This window comes from Capricornis sumatraensis, chromosome 22 (assembly GCF_032405125.1).
Source record: "Capricornis sumatraensis isolate serow.1 chromosome 22, serow.2, whole genome shotgun sequence".
NCBI classification, from domain to species: Eukaryota; Metazoa; Chordata; class Mammalia; order Artiodactyla; family Bovidae; genus Capricornis; species Capricornis sumatraensis.
Genome location: NC_091090.1, coordinates 33,238,693 through 33,256,248, shown reverse-complemented (window position 1 = coordinate 33,256,248; position 17,556 = coordinate 33,238,693). Strand labels below are relative to the sequence as shown.

At 37.2% G+C, this 17,556-nt stretch overlaps 1 protein-coding gene across 1 annotated transcript; it reads right to left on the bottom strand.

Annotated features, from left to right (window-relative positions):
* Positions 1–7,042: 7,042 nt before the first annotated feature.
* On the bottom strand, positions 7,043–8,020 carry LOC138069554 (olfactory receptor 10C1-like). Its single transcript, XM_068960883.1, has one exon. It carries the CDS (start codon positions 8,003–8,005, stop codon positions 7,043–7,045), a length of 963 nt encoding a protein of 320 aa, XP_068816984.1. The 5' UTR covers positions 8,006–8,020.
* Positions 8,021–17,556: the final 9,536 nt, after the last annotated feature.

Here is a 17,556-nt window from a genome sequence, read left to right as displayed (position 1 = left end):
AAAGAATGCTTAAACTGCTGCACAATTGCACTCATCTCACATGCTAGTAAAGTAATGCTCAAAATTCTCCAAGCCAGGCTTAAGCAATACATGAACTGTGAACTTCCAGATGTTCAAGGTGGTTTTAGAAAAGGCAGAGGAACCAGATATCAAATTGCCAACATTGGCCGGATCATGGAAAAAGCAAGAGAGTTCCAGAAAAACATCCATTTCTGCTTTATTGACTATGCCAAAGCCTTTGACTGTGTGGATCACAAGAAACTGTGGAAAATTCTTAAAGAGATGGGAATACCAGACCACCTGAGCTGCCTTTTGAGAAACCTATGTGCAGGTTAGGAAGCAACAGTTAGAACTATACATGAAACAACAGACTGGTTCCAAATAGGAAAAGGAGTACATCAAGGCTGTATATTGTCACCCTGCTTATTTAACTTCTATGCAGAGTACATCATGAGAAGCACTGGACTGGAAGAAGCACAAGCTGGAATCAATATTGCTTGGAGAAATACCAGTAACTTCAGATATGCAGATGACACCACTCTTATGGCAGAAAGTGAAGAGGAGCTAAAAAGCCTCTTGATGAAAGTGAAGGAGGAGAGTGAAAATGTTGACTTGAAGCTCAACATTGAGAAAATGAAGATCATGGCATCTGGCCCCATCACTTCATGGGAAATAGATGGGGAAACAGTGGAAACAATGTCAGACTTTATATTTTGGGGCTCCAAAATCACTGCAGATGGTGACTGCAGCCATGAAATTCAAAGACGCTTACTCCTTGAAAGGAAAGTTATGACCAACCTAGATAGCATATTCAAAAGCAGAGACATTACTTTGCCAACCAAGGTCTGTCTAGTTAAGGCTATGGTTTTTCCAGTTATCATGTATGGATGTGAGAGTTGGGCCATAAAGAAAGCTGAGTGCTGAAGAATTGATGCTTTTGAACTGTGATGTTGGAGAAGGCTCTTGAGAGTCCCTTGGACTGCAAGGAGATCCAGCTAGTTCATCCTAAAGGAAATCTGTCCTGAATATTCATTGGTGAAACTGATGCTGAAGCTGAAACTTCAACGCTCACGTGATGAGAAGAACTGACTCATTGGAAAGACCCTGATTCTAGGAAAGATTAAAGCTGGGGATGACAGGGTTTGAAATGGTTGGATGGCATCACTGACTCTATGAACATGAATTTGAGTAAGCTCCAGGAGTTGGTGATGGACAGGAAGGCCTGGCGTGCTGCATTCTATGGGGTGCAGCAGAAGAGTTGCACACTACTAAGTGGTTGAACTGAACTGATGTCTTATTCTCTGCTCTACCTCAAGTGAAACCAGAAAAACAGAATCTGTAACACATAGGAGCTATGACTCCTGTGTGATATCTCCAGGAGCTGACTTTTGGTTGAGCAACATAGGCAGCCTCATGTTTCCCAGCTGCTGCTGCTGCTGCTAAGTTGTTTCAGTCGTGTCCGACTCTGTGCGACCCTATAGACCACAGCCCACCAGGCTCCCCCATTCCTGGGATTCTCCAGGCAAGAACACTGGAGTGTGTTGCCATTTCCTTCTCCAATGCATGAAAGTGAAAAGTGAAAGTGATGTCGCTTGGTCGAGTCTGACTCTTAGCGACCCCATGGACTACAGCCCTCCCGGCTCCTCCATCCATGGGATTTTCCAGGCAAGAGTACTGGAGTGGGTTGCCATTGCCTTCTCCTGGTTTCCCAGCTAAGAGGGAGCAAATGGAAAATAACACAAATTAGTTTTTTCTCTTATTCTCTAATCCTCAGTTGTGCACTCTCATTGGCTGAACCCAACCAAAAGCCATAAATCAAGGAATTCTTTAATTCTTTTGTTTTGAATACTTGAAGTATACGTGAGGGATCCAAATCAAAAGAACTAAAGAATTCTTTGATACCTCAAGCCTTAAGTTTGAGAGAGACTCCTAAATGTGACAAGTTCCAGGGTAGTGCACGTGTAGTACACATATAGAAATCCTTTGTTGACGTTTAAATGCTTCTCACACTTTTGTCAGTTCTTCCTTTGTTCAGCTTTTCTCATTTTCCCAGTTGGAATGTGCATCTATTTTATGCTGGGATCATAGCTGATAAAACTCTCCATTTAAAAACAGGCCAAGATCATTTCTGGCTTCCATACTGTTTGTTTTTGTTTTTTTTCCCCAAACTTTGAACTTTTTATTTTTTATTGGGATATAGCCAATTGTCAGTGTTGTGGTTGTTTCAGGTGAACAGTGAAGGGACTCAGCCATACATATACATGTACCCATTCTCCCCCAGACCTCTCTTATTCAGGCTGGCACATAACATTGAGCAGAATTCCCTGTGCTATACAATAGGTCCTTATTGGCTATCTGATTTGAATATGGCAGTGTGTACATGACCTTTCCAAACTCCCAACTGTCCTGTCCCCCTGGCAACCATAAGTTTGTTTTCTAAGTCTTTGAGTCTCTGTTCTGTAAGTTCTTTTGTATCATTTCTTTTTAGTTTCCACATTTAAGGGATGTCATACTATATTTCTCCGTCTCTGGTGGCTTCCAGAACTTTCGAATTACCTTTTTTCTCACCTTAAACGCTGTTTCCCTGATTTCATCATGGCTGGCGTCTTCCTGTCTTTCAGTTTTGAGTTTAAAGATCACCTTCTAGGAAGGAATACCCGATATGAATTTACTACCCGGTATCTCAATATCATATTCTTTTAAAATTTCAATCAAAACACTATGTATTTCCTAAATTATTTTGCTTTCCAAGTATATACAAAATTATTTTTCTCTGAAAGATGTAAATTTCATGACGCTAGTAACTGAAAAAGTATAATAGAGTCATCTTCTACATATTATGTCAGTTGATTTTTATACACACACATAAACGTTTTCATGGCAGATAAATTGATAAATCAATAATTGAAATATATTTCTTTTAAAAAATAATATATTTCTTTTTTATACAAAACATATCTGAAATACTTTTGCTACATTCCATATATTTTGGTATGCTGTGTTTTTATTCTCAAATTCTTTGCTAAGACATTTATTTCTTCTGAGACATTTATTATGTATGAGTGCATTATCTAATTTCTACATACTTGTATGTTTCACAATATTTTAAAAATTTATACTAACATCATTTCATTGTGCATAGAGAACATACTTTCTGTCACTTAAAATTTATTGTGATTTTTTTCATGGCCTAACAAATGATCTACTCTGTAGAATGTTCCATATGCAATGAGAAACATATGTATTCTGTTTTTTTGGGGTGCAGTGTTATGTAGATGTCTGTTAGTTTTAGTTTGCTTATATTTTTCAAATCTTCTCTTTCTTTGCTGATTTTATATCCAATTGTTCTTTCCATTATTTTAAGTGGGGTATTGAAGTTCAACTATTATTGTGGAATTAACTATTTCTTCAATCACTTCTGTTACTTTTTACTTTACATATTTTGCAATCTGTTACTAGATACATATGTGTTTGTAACCATTATATCTTCTTGATGGATAGCATAAATTTATCACTACGAAAAGATTTTTTGACTGTGGTAACAATTTTTGTCTTTATGTCTTTACTCTGTTATCGGTATAACTAAATAGTGCTCTCTTTTCCCTTTATCTTATTAGCATTTTATTGAAGTATAGCTATTTTAGAATATTATAGAAGTTTCAAGTATATAATATAGTGACTCAGTATTTTTACAGATTATCAGTTCAGTTCAGTCACTCAGTCGTGTCCAACTCTTTATGACCCCATGGAATGCAGTACTCCAGGTCTCCCTGTCCATCACCAACTCTCAGAGTTTGCTCTTACTCATGTCCATTGAGTCAGTGATGCCATCCAACCATCTCATCCTCTGTCATCTCCTTCTCCTCCCACCCTCAATCTTTCCCAATGTCAGGGTCTTTTTCAATGAGTCAGTTTTTTGCATCATGTGGCCAAAGTATTGGAGTTTCAGCTTCAGCATCTGTCTTTCCAATGATTATATTCTATTAAAAATTATTACAAGAAAATGGCTATAGTTGACTGTGTTATACAATATATTCTTGTTGCTTGTCTATTTTATACATAGTTTGTATCTATTAATCCCATACTTACTCCTATCTTGCCCCTCCCTTCCCTCTTTCCTGTGGGAATCTCTAGTTTGTTCTCTATATTTGTGAGTTTGTTGTTACATACATTTGCTTTTTTTTTTTTAGATTCCAATAGAAGTGATGATATGGAGCATTTGTATCAATATTTCTCTCTCTCCTCTCTCTCTCTCTCTCTCTCTCTCTCTCTCTCTCTCTATATATATATATATATATATATATATATATATATATATATATATATATATATATATATATATATATCCTTTATCTCCTTTATGCATTCAAGTGTTGATGAACAGTAAGGTTTCTCTCATGTCTTGGCAAGAAAATGCTGCTATGAACATTGGACTGCATGTATCTTTTCAAATTAGTGTTTTTTTTTTTCTCTCTTCAGATGTATCCCCAGGAATGGAAATCCTGGATTGTAGTATATGTTGTATTTTAGTTTTTTGAGAAACCTCCATAATGTTTTTCATAGTGACTGCACCAATTTACATTCCCATCACGAGGAATTTTCTTTTTTCCACATCCTTGCCAACATTTGTTGTGCATACATTTTTTTGATGATAGCCATTCTGATGAGTGTGATGTAACATCTCATTCTGGTTTTGAGTTACATTTCACTAATAATTTGTAATGTTGATCTTTTAACGTGCTTGTTAGCTATCTATACGTCTTCTTTGGAAAAATGTCTATTCATGCCTTCTGCCCATTTTTTTGAATGCATTATTATTATTATTTTTTGATACTGAGTTGTATTTATATATTTTGGATATTAATCCCATACCAGTCATATCATTTGCAAATATTTTCTCCCACTTAGTAGGTTGTCTTTTGGTTATAAATAGATTGTTTTCTTTGCTGTGGAAAAGCTTTTAACATTAATTAGGTCCAATTTGTTTGTTTGCTTTTTTTTTCTTTTGCCTTAGCATACAGTTTTAAACAAACATGGCTGTGATTTTACTGAACTAGTGTTCTGCCTATGTTCTCTTCTAGAAGTTTTATGGTTTCTGGTTTTACATTTAGGTCTTTAATCCATTTTAAGTATACTTTTGTATACTCAAAAAATATACTTATTTGAGTATACATTTGCATTTTGTATATGATGAGAGGAAATGTTCTAATCTTATGCTTTTACATGTAACCTCCCAGTTTTTGATATTTTTGAACTTCTAAGACTTTACAAAATTAGTAAACTAAGCAAAAATGATCATGCTATACAAATTGTTTTTACTTGCTTTAGTTTTTAATAATCATTTTTCTAGATTAATAAACACTTTGAATAGTAATCTCTAATGCCTGCATATAAGTCCTGCCTATTTCTATAGCATAATTGTTAAATATTTATTTTTTCATGTTCAGATTATTTCCATTTTTTGTTAATTTCACACAGATATAAATAAAAACTGCAATATATTATGTTTTGGTCTTCAATGAATTATATAGCTTTTGGTAAAATGTGTCCAGTAAAACAAATCTTGATCATTAGTGAACATCACTATCATCCCCTAATTGTAGCATTATTACATCTTCTTTTTCTTTTTCAGCTTTATTGAGATAAAATGGAAAAAAACTGTCAAGAGTTAAAACTTAAGGTGGATAATGTGATGATTTTATATATGTGTTCATCATGAAATGATTGCCAAAATCAAGTTAAATAACATCACCTAACATAGATATCTTTTGTGTATGTGTGTGGTAGGAACACTTAGGTCTACTCTCTTAGCAAGTTTCAAGTATACAATACAGTATTATTAACTACAGTCAGCATGCTATATGTTAGATCACTAAAATTTATTGATCCTATTTGTAAGTTGTCATGGCAGCAGAGTTCTCCATTCCTGTCATGTTATCACTACTGTATGGGTAGTTGCTAAATCCTTAGACCACAGCTCTTCCCCAAGGACTAGAGTTCAAATCCAAGATAATTTCTTCTATAGGTACCTTGAGATACTAGATTTTGTTGTAACTATGTTCATTTCTCTTAAGAGCAAGTTTTGGATAATTTCCAAATATATCCTGCCAGGATTCATCTGCACATTTGTACATGTTGTAAATTACATAAAATCATTAACATTATTTACATTAATTACTTTAAGCTCAGTTTTCTTCTTCCACCCTTGAATTTAAATATGATTTCTCTTTCTTTTCAAAAACATTTTTTCTATGGGGACTCTTGGTAAAAATTTCTCATGCTTTTCTTTTAATATTCTGCCACAATTACCTCTGAATTTTAAGAGTTTGCTTTTTTGAATGTTTACACATTTTTATAGTATCCATAACTCAAAAAAGAATTATTTGACTACTTCATACACCAATAATTAAGGATGAAGTATTTAAAACATTTTTATGGAAGAAAGTAATGAACATCATAGAGTTATTAGGGAATTAAGAGTCATGTGGGACTGGCATATGTGGAAGCGCTACCCTAGTCACCATGGCAGAAGTCACATTGACCTCTCAGAGGAGAGAAAATGCCTGAGAGTATGGAGTGAGAATTTCCTAGGCTTCTGAGACAAAATCTGGTAATTTATACTCTAAGCCTGTACTTTAGCCTAGACTGAAATGTTTTAGAAAGCCAGTCTATTATTAGATTCACTTATTAAAATTTATTGGTAGCCAATTTTCTTTCAGAATTTGGCAATCAGAACTTTTGCTATAAGAAGAGAACTATCTCCAAAATTAAAATCACTGTTACTAAAGAAGTTTCTTAAAAAAACACCTTGACAAGTACAGAGTTTCCTTCCTTCCTTTCTGTCTTCCTTCCTTCTTCCCCCTCAACCTCCTACACTCCCTCTCTCCTTCTCTCCCTCTTTCTTTCTTTCTCTCCTTTCACCCTTCCTTCCTCCCTCCATACTCCCTCTCTTTATCCCTACCTCTGTCTTTCTTTCTTTTTTTCCTTCCTCTGAGGTTGAGTGTGCATCTTTTTCAAAGAAATTGGTGTGGTCCTTTGGTATCTACCTGTGAGTCAAAACATTTTTCTTGCCCAGAGTTCTCCAAAGAGCTGTCTTGACTTCCTTGTTCCGTAAACTGTAGATGATAGGGTTGAGCATGGATGTCACCACAGTATAGAAGAGGGCCAGGAGTTTATCTACCCCTGGTGAATGGCTAGACTTGGGCCTCAAGTAGGTGACAGATGCTGAGCCATAGAAGAGTGTTACTACCAGCAGGTGGGAAGAACAGGTGGAAAGAGCTTTTTGACGGCCTTCAGGGGAGGGCATGACCAACACAGAAGCTAGAATTCTGCCATAAGAAGCAATGATTAATAAAAATGGACTGGAAATGCAAAGAATGGCTGCAACAAAGACTGCAACCTCATTATGGGATGTATCCCCACAGGCTAGTGCCAGAATAGGTGGGAGATCACAGAAGAAGTGGTCTATTTCACATGGGCCACAGAAGTCTAAAGAGAAAATATAGTTGGTTTGGCCCAAGCCTACTATGCAACCCACTCCCCAAGAAATCATTGCTAAATGGACACACATTCCATGACTCATTTGTGTTGCATAATGAAGTGGGAAGCATATGGCCATATAGCGATCAAAAGCCATGGCTGCCAAAAGACAGCACTCACTGATACCAAATAATGTAAAGAAAAACATCTGTGTAGCACAGCCCTCCCGAGAGATTCCTCGGGCCTCACTCACAAGGTTCTGCAGCATCTTGGGTATAGTAGAGCAAGTGTATCCAATCTCCAAGAGAGACAAGTTGGCCAGGAAGAAGTACATGGGGGTATGGAGGGCTGGATTGGTCCAGATGGCAAGGGCTATGAGAGCATTGCCTGTCAGTGATGCTAAAAACATGAATAGAATGAGGGAAAATAAAAGGAAACACTGTTCAGTGACCTCAGAGAATTTGACAAATGCAAAGCTTTTCACAGACATGCTGTTGTCTTGCCACAAAGAACAATTGAGACTCATGACCTGAATAAACGAAAGGCAAAGTCATCAGAAAGATTATTTCAGATAGAAATATAAATCCTTATATTACTCTTAACAAGCTCTAGTGAGTCAAAGAGATAAATTTCTTAACTACAATTTAAATTTAAACAGTTTGGGAGTTACACTCATCCTGAAACCCAGTCCTATCCTATGTTCACTGTACCCGTTGATTTGTCCAATATATGTCTAGTCAGCAAGCATAAACTGGAAAAAAAATTTCAGTACAATTTTCTTTCACGCCTTCATTTTATCAAATAAAGGTCTTAAGATTTCTATTTATTTCCTCTTCTTTGGTTGCTTAGTTGCTTTCTTCAGTTGTTCATTCAACAAACATTTATTGAACATTGAGTTTTTTCAGATTATTTTGCATTTACTGTTGTCATGGGATTTAAACAGTAGGAAAAAAGGTCAGAAATAAGTGGACTGATTCAAAATTCTGTTAAATATGGAGTAACAACTCTGCATGATGACAAGAACCCTTGATGGGTATGATTGTTGAAAAATTTGCTCACACATAAAATATTAAATGCATTTACATTATTTAAACTAATTTTCATATATTTACCTTGCACTATATCTAATTAAATTAATTAATATAATTGAATATCTATATTCGACATGTAGCAAAGAAATTCAGTTAAGGCTGTGGCAAGAAAAAGAGACAATTGTTTACTTATCTTTTTTTAAAACCCCAAACATTTTCTTATATATCTTCACTTCTAAATAATAGCCTATGTTGTTACATAAAAGCTCTGGATGAGGAGAAGTTGTCATCTGTTTTGTCAGTTAAACACACAATTGTTTTAAAAAACTAGTTCTATTCTCCTGTATTTGGGAAGAACTGCAGCTTTCTCAGTGACACTGATGGAAGAACTAAGGGGGAAATTCTGACCAAAAAAGGAGAACACCTTACTCTTTCCTAGGTAGTGATATTGCAAAGATTTCATTTCATAAGTATCCTTGTCCCATTTAGGCTGTAAGCATAAATGCAAACGCCTGTGTTAGGGAAAGTCCGGGGATGTGGGGAATGGGAGAAACCTAGTTGTGGATGGCACACAGGGAGGCTTGACTGCCCAAAGGCTAATGCATGCTGGTAGTCATTCTATATTCTTAGATGCACAGGATGAATAAAAAGTCATCCTGTGTTAAGTACTTCTTAAAACCTCATGAAATTCATAGACATTTGAAAAAATAAGTTGTCCAAGACAGTGAAGTGAGTGCTTCGAAATATTTAAACTGACTTAAGAATATTAATAAAACTATACCAGGTAATATCTGATTTCTTCATTGCACTTTCTATTGTTTTCAGGATTTGCTCTGTTGACCTTTGTGCAGGGAGCTTGAGATACATGTAGTAGAGGTCAGCTTTATGTTCATAGCAAGAATGTTTCATTTTAATCATTGTTACAGAAAAAGAGTGAGATGCTCAAGGAGAGGTGTCAGGTGTCTGCAGAAAGGACCATCACAGGCAGTATAACACTTTGGCACAGACATTTTTCTGTCTCTCACCTGATACATTTTCTTGACCTAAAGCCTCTGATTAATGATTTCTGTATGAAGTAAGGATGATGAAGCCTTTCCAGTCTTGCTTGCTGAGTTGTTTTGAGTTAAAATGGAAACATTATAGAGGGAAACCATGAATGAAAAATAAGGAATTAAAATTGACTTTTATCGTCATCTAAACTCAACTCATATGGCCTGCAGTATTCCCTATTATTACCAGGTTATTGAAATAACTATATTCAGTCAGTCATCAAGCAAATATGCACTGTGATATTAATATAAAGACATAAGAGCTTCATGCCCTATTTTAAATTGTATTTGCCTATTCCTATTCAAAGTGATAAAAGATTATGTGGCCACTGGACATTGACATGTGTGTGAAGGTTTGAATCTTGAGATGGAGTTTCAGTGACAGAGGAAGGAGCCAAGATAATTTTAATAACTCAATGGCTTGGGATCATGTACCACCTTACCCAGCCTCAAGATCCAAGACAAGCACATTCTGTATAGTTCTGCTTTGGAAATGATCCAGCAGAAGTGATTCATTTTGGGTCAGCATCACATAATTAGAAATGCTCCTTAACTAACTCAATCCCTGATTAATCTCAGTTTTCATAATGAAATGTTTGGCTCCTATTAGTCAAAGGAAAACGTCTGAGACATTATCAGATATTTTACCTGAAACAATACAGTGCCTTGCATACAAAAAACCCTCGGTAAATATTAACTTTTGTTATTCTGAAATCGCATTTCAAAATGCTTGAATAATAGATACAATTTATATAAATTGGCCATTAGTTTGTAGAGAAGATTTCCCATTGCTTTCCACAATTCACCCATAGCCTTTTCATCAAGCACCTAATATTTAGCTGGGTGATGCCTTACCATAGCTCAGCAGAAACTATGTTATCATTTGTTTGGAGTAACATTTACAGGATAATCTAGGCATTTGCATTACCCAACAATAAGAGATATGCCTATTTCCTGAGAAATAATTATTTTAGAGCAACTTATAACAATTTTATGACAGGGATACTGCAAACTGAGTAAATCCTTATACTCTTCAGATAAGGAGAAAAGAACTGATTAAAATAATTTCCAGAACTGAATAACGCTTTTGGTATTGTCTATCCATGTGCACATTTTAATCCACTGTTTTCTACAACGCTCTTTTCTTTTAAGGCATCAGTTATATCACATACCTTTAATCCTAATATTTGAAGAAAAAAGTAGATAGTATTTGCTTTTGATAAGCCACTCCCGATTTTTGTCTAAACACTCTCTGTATAACCTCCCAAAATTCAGAGGATGTATATCTCCCTAATTCTCTTTTCTAAGACCATGCACTGGGAAGATTTGTTGTAATCAGGGCCACGTCTGATCCCAGGATGATTGTCTTCTCAGAGAGCACTATGTCCCTCCTAGCCATGCTCTCAACTACACACACATACACAGACATACACACACATGCACACATGCGCATGTATGGATGTGTAAGGGCTGTGCTGATTACATGATGATATATTTGAACTTTTCTCACCATGAAAAAAAGAAGGTATATGAATATGTTACACTTCATTTCTTCTCCCTGTTCTGAATCCTTATCCTGTCTCTCTTGCCCAGGAGACATATTCTCAGAAGTATGTCAGGAAGTAGTTTGATCCATCTCTCAGGGATTGCCATGGACACATCTGTCTCCATTTGTTGGTGAATATGAACATTTAGGAAGCAAAATAAATAAATATAAGAGGTAATGTAGGGACTTTCATAATGGTACAGTGTTTAAGATTCTGCACTTCCAGTGTAAGGGGTATGGATTCAATCCCTGGTCAGTAAACTAAGATCCCACATGCCTCACAGTATGGCAAAAAAAAAAAAAAAAGTAAAACAAAAATAAAAGTACATTAACAGTAAAATATAATGAATAACTTATATTATATGTAACTGCTATCATAGAGTGCATACACAATGTGATATTAATTCTGTGGAAATGTACTATTGGAATCAAATATTTATGTGACCACTCTATGCCATTAATATTACTATGAAATTCTCAGATTTAAAATTTTTGTTTGAGTTAAACTAAGTAGTCATCCAAAATAATTATGAAGACAACAAATAACTTTCATATCATATTATATCAGTGCAGTTAGTATTTATTCTGATTATTATAAAACATTCTAATAAATCTTAATAATCTTCCAGATACATGAGTTCACAAAAGTATCTATTTGCTTCTGTCAAAAGTAATAAAAAAATCCTTAGTAGTCAAAGATATATATTAAGATGATGAAAAAAGTAGATGATACTTAATACTAATTGTTTAAATGATTTAAAAAGTGGATAAGGTACTGAATACCTTTCATTGACATGATCTAAAGGGAAGTGCTAAAGACTAAGGAGGAGGAAGTTGTCATTTGATATAAATTCTGCATCTTGCAGTCCCATTAGATGAATTATGCATAGGAAGCAAACAGATGGTGGAATAGGGGGATGGGGAAACTCCCTCCCCTAATGAATGCACAAAAATTACACCTACAAGTGGAACAATTCTTACTGGAAACTAACTGGAGACTGGGAGAAAGACTCCTGTACAACCAAGGCTATAAGAAATACCCATATGGAAGCCACTTAGGAAGAGAAGCATCAGGTCAGGACCTGTACCCTTGGGATGGGACTCAGAAGAAAAGAGAGTTGACATGGGCAGAGATCCTCGCCAGGGAGTGAGTGATTCCAGTCAGATTCTGGGCACCCCAGCTCTGTGTTCCTCGACAGAGTAGACGAGCCCCATTGACTGATTGGGGGACTTGTGAGATTAAGAGAAGGGCTGTGGGAAGCTTGGACTCCACTCCTTAGGAGCCGTGCACACTTGCTTGCTCCTAAAGCAGTGAGGAGAGAGAGGATTGAAAACTGCATGAGTGACTGACCAGTTTCCCAAGACTGGCCCCCAGGCTCATGTCCCAGCCTGAGCCTAGGGAACACTCCAACTCTGCTTGCTTCAAGGTGCAGCTCCACATTTACATATTCCATACGCTTCTCTCTCTGTCCTCTTTCTGGGATCCCTATAAGGTGAATGTTGGTACCCTTGATGTTGTCCTAGAGACTCCTTAAATTGTTTTCATTTTTAAAGAGAAATGCATTTCATTATTTATTTAATGTTTAAGTCCTTACACTGTGTTTTTATAAGCTGGTGAACCCTGACAAGTTATTTCTCCCACAGAACTATAACCACATGTTCCCAGACAATGTAAATATATGGTTTTAATCAATTACATAATAAAACAAATTGTCAAGTTTCAAATGTTAAGTTACCCAGCTCCAAAGGGCATATAAAATATTAAATGTCTGCTCAACACATTAGCAGAAACCACTTTTGTGTGTGTGTGTGTGAGAGAGGTTGGGAATCACACTACAAACAAAAATAAGTTGGTAAACAACTTCAGACAAGTATGAGAAAATTACAAGAATTTCAGAAATTTTATGATTAAGAATTGTTTTAGCTGGAAGTATTTTTTAATGAATAAAATTCCTTTTAATTTCACATAAATTACACCCACCTTGAAAGTGAAAGTTTTAGTCACTCAGTCATGCTCAACTCTTTGTGATCCCCTGGACTGCAGTCCACTAGGCTCCTCTGTCCATGGATTTTCCAGGCAAAGATACTGGAGTGGTTTGCCCTTTCCTTTTCCAAAGGATCTTCCTGACCCAGGGATGGATCCTGTGTCTCCTGCACTGCAGGCAGATTCTTTACCAACTGAGCTACCAGGGAACACCCACCTTATTTCTCTCCATATGGTTCTGATTCAAAGTTAGAGTTATTATAGATATTTCCTCTCTAAAAGATTATTCTTTAGTATTTTCTAAGGAATTTATTCAACTAATATTTATTTAAAAAGTAACACTAATCATTGGTTTTTCAGGGATTCATACACACACACTAAAGATATAATGGTAGACTTGACACAAAATAGATAAGGAATTCATTAATTACAGGGGAAGCATAGTGTCTGTTGAAGATGGTTAGCAAAAATAGCTACCTTTTTCTCTCTCCACACTCTCTGCAATGTGTGTGATTAGCTCCTTCCATGCACAAGTGATGTGTTCAGTTCAGTTCAATTCAGTTGCTCAGTCATGTCCTACTCTGCGACCCCATGAATCGCAGCACGCCAGGCCTCCCTGTCCATCACCAACTCCCGGAGTTCACTCAGACTCACGTCCATCGAGTCAGTGATGCCATCCACCCATCTCATCCTCTGTCATCCCCTTCTCCTCCTGCCCCCAATACCTCCCAGCATCAGAGTCTTTTCCAATGAGTCAACTCTTCGCATGAGGTAGCCAAAGTACTGGAGTTTCAGCTTTAGCATCATTCTTTACAAAGAACACCCAGGGCTGATCTCCTTCAGAATGGACTGGTTGGATCTCCTTGCAGTCCAAGGGACTCTCAAGAGTCTTCTCCAACACCACAGTTCGAAAGCATCAATTCTTCGGTGCTCAGCCTTCTTCACAGTCCAACTCTCACATCCATACATGACCACTGGGAAAACCATAGCCTTGACTAGACGGACCTTAGCCGACAAAGTAATGTCTCTGCTTTTGAATATGCTATCTACGTTGGTCATAACTTTTCTTCCAAGGAGTAAGCGTCTTTTAATTTCATGGCTGCAGTCACCATCTGCAGTGATTTTGGAGCCCCCCAAATTAAAGTCTGCCACTGTTTCCACTGTTTCCCCATCTATTTGCCATGAAGTGATGGGACCAGATGCCATGATCTTCGTTTTCTGAATGTTGAGCTTTAAGCCAACTTTTTCACTCTCCTCCTTCACTTTCCTCAAGAGGCTTTTTAGTTCTTCTTCACTTTCTGCCATAAGGGTGGTGTCATCTGCATATCTGAGGTTATTGAGATTTCTCCTGGCAATCTTGATTCCAGCTTGTGTTTCTTCCAGCCCAGCATTTCTCATGATGTACTCTGCATAGAAATTAAATAAGCAGAGTGACAATATACAGCCTTGACATACTCCTTTTCCTATTTTGAACCAGTCTGTTGTTCCATGTCCAGTTCTAACTGTTGCTTCCTGACCTGCATATAGGTTTCTCAAAAGGCAGGTCAGGTGGTCTGGTATTCCCATCTCTTTCAGAATTTTCCACAATTTATTGTGATCCACACAGTCAAAGGCTTTGGCATAGTCAATAAAGCAGAAATAGATGTTTTTCTATTGCTTTTTCCATGATCCAGCGGATGTTGGCAATTTGATCTCTGCTTTTTCTAAAACCAGCTTGAACATCTGGAAGTTCACGGTTCACATATTGCTGAAGCCTGGCTTGGAAAATTTTGAGTGATGTGTTAGTGTTTCTCAAGTGTTTCCTCCCTTGAATTTTGAATTTTGACTGGTCCTGTGACTTGCTTGGCTAATAGAACGTGTGTGGCAGAAGGAATATTGCACTGGACTTCAGAGGTGTTGCATGCTTCCACTCTATCCCTTGGAGCCTCATGATCTTACCATGTGAACAAGTTTTAGCTAAAAGATAAAGCACTATCTCAAAGGGGGTTCATTTATCTTAGTAAGGAGTCATTCAACTTCTAAATTTATGAACAAGTCCTTACTATTCAGCACCATCATCAAAAGGCCAGCTGAGATCACAGATGCCTTCTTTCTCAAGAATAGTGTTGTAAGTTTCTTCACACACTCTTATTATTGTGGTAACTTCACATACTCTTATAATTGTGGTAAAACTTTGCTGACAATGGTCCGTATAGTCAAAGCTGTGTTTTTTTCAGTAGTCATGTATGGATGTTAGAGTTAGACCATAAAAAAAGAATGAGTGTAGAAGAATTAATGCTTTCAAACTGAGGTACTGGAGAAGACTCTTAAAGTCCCTTGGACAGCAAGAAGATTGAGCCAGTCAGTCCTAAAGGAAATCATCCCTGAATATTCATTGAAAGGACTGATGCTAAAGCTCCAATATTTTGGCCACCCAATGTGAAGAGCTGACTCATTGGAAAAGACCCTGATGCTGGGAAAGATTGAGGGCAGGATGAGAAAGGAGCCACAGAGGATGAGATGGCTGGATGGCATCACTGACTCAATGGAAATGAGTTTGAGAAACCTCCATGAGATAGTGAAGGACTCTGATGCTGGGAAAGATTGAAGGCGGGAGGAGAAGGGGATGACAGAGGATGAAATGGCATCACTGACTCAGTGGACTTGAGTTTGAGTAAACTCCGGGAGTTGGTGATGGACAGGGAAGCCTGGCGTGCTGCAGTCCATGGGGATGCAAAGAGTCAGACAGGACTGAGCGACTGAACAGCAACACATACTCTTATTATTGTGGTACTTAAGTTCCTCTATACAGTTGTTTAAGTTTGCATTAATTTGATTGTGTGTAATAAGAAATCTCATGTTCTTGTATATGAGTTCCACAGGATCTTGTTGGTTCATTTGAAGCATGTTAATTTAGTTAAAAAATGCTCAATAAGATTATGAAAAAATTTAAAAATTGAATAACAGAAATTATGCAAAGAAACTGAATCTACTTCAATATACTCCACTTGAAATACTCAGTGCTTTAGAGTATGAAGTTGAGAGTAATGGGAAATGAAATGACCCTCCTAACAAGAAGCAACAATTCTTTGGTCCAGTAATACTAAGGTGATAGAAATGAAGTGTGCTGAGGTTTACTCCATCCAGGCCAGAAGTCTTGTAAAAAATGCTCTGTGAATTTCAGTTCAGTTCTTCTGTGTCCAGGTTACTCACTGGGAGCTTCTTATTGGAGTGGTAGTGAATTTCTACAAATCACTTGTCTACATAGAGGTCGTGCTGTGCTTGGCAATAGTCTCCAGTGCCCTTCAGAAACTTCATAAATGTGTGATGAAGAACACCACAGAACTGAGGAATATGTCTCCTCACTAAAGACTGTGGCCTAATTATCCATCCTGTCCCCAAGTGGTGGTGACACAGGTGGTGGCGGTGGCAGGGCAGGGGAGGAGGTTGTTGTCACAAGGTGGTGGTAGATTTTTTGGCTTTGACAAGGGTGTTGGACTCCACCCTGCAGTGAGCAGCACCGAGAAGCTCATTTTTTGAAATTCTGTTTTCTTTTTGCTAGTCTCATTTGGTGATTTTATTTTATTTTTAAAAATATTTTATTATTATTATTATTTTTACTTTACAATATTGTATTGGTTTTGCCATACATCAACATGAATCCGCCACGGGTGTACATGTGTTCCCAATCCTGAACCCCCCTCCCTCCTCCCTCCCCATACCATCTCTCTGGGTCATCCCAGTGCACTAACCCTAAGCATCCTGTTTCCTGCATCGAACCTAGACTGGCAATTCGTTTCTTATATGATATTATACATGTTTCAATGCCATTCTCCCAAATCATCCCACCCTCTCCCTCTCCCACAGAGTCCAAAAGACTGTTCTATACATCTGTGTCTCTTTAGTGTCTCGCATACAGAGTTATCATTACCATCTTTCTAAATTCCATATATATGCATTAGTATACTGTATTGGTGTTTTTCTTTCTGGCTTACTTCACTCTGTATAATTGGCTCCAGTTTCATCCACCTTATTAAAACTGATTCAAATGTATTCTTTTTAATGGCTGAGTAATACTCCATTGTGTATATGTACCATGGCTTTCTTATCCATTCATCTGCAGATGGACATTTAGGTTGTTTCCATGTCCTGGCTATTATAAACAGTGCTGTGATGAACATTGGGGTACACGTGTCTCTTCCAGTTCTGGTTTCCTCGGTGTGTATGCCCAGCAGTGGGATTGCTGGGTCATAAGGCAGTTTTATTTCCAGTTTTTGAAGGAATCTCCACACTGTTCTCCATAGTGGCTGTACTAGTTTGCATTCCCACCAACAGTGTAAGAGGGTTCCCTTTTCTCCACACCCTCTCCAGCATTTATTGCTTGTAGACTTTGGATCGCAGACATTCTGACTGGTGTGAAATGGTACCTCATTGTGGTTTTGATTTGCATTTCTCTAATAATGAGTGATGTTGAGTATCTTTTCATGT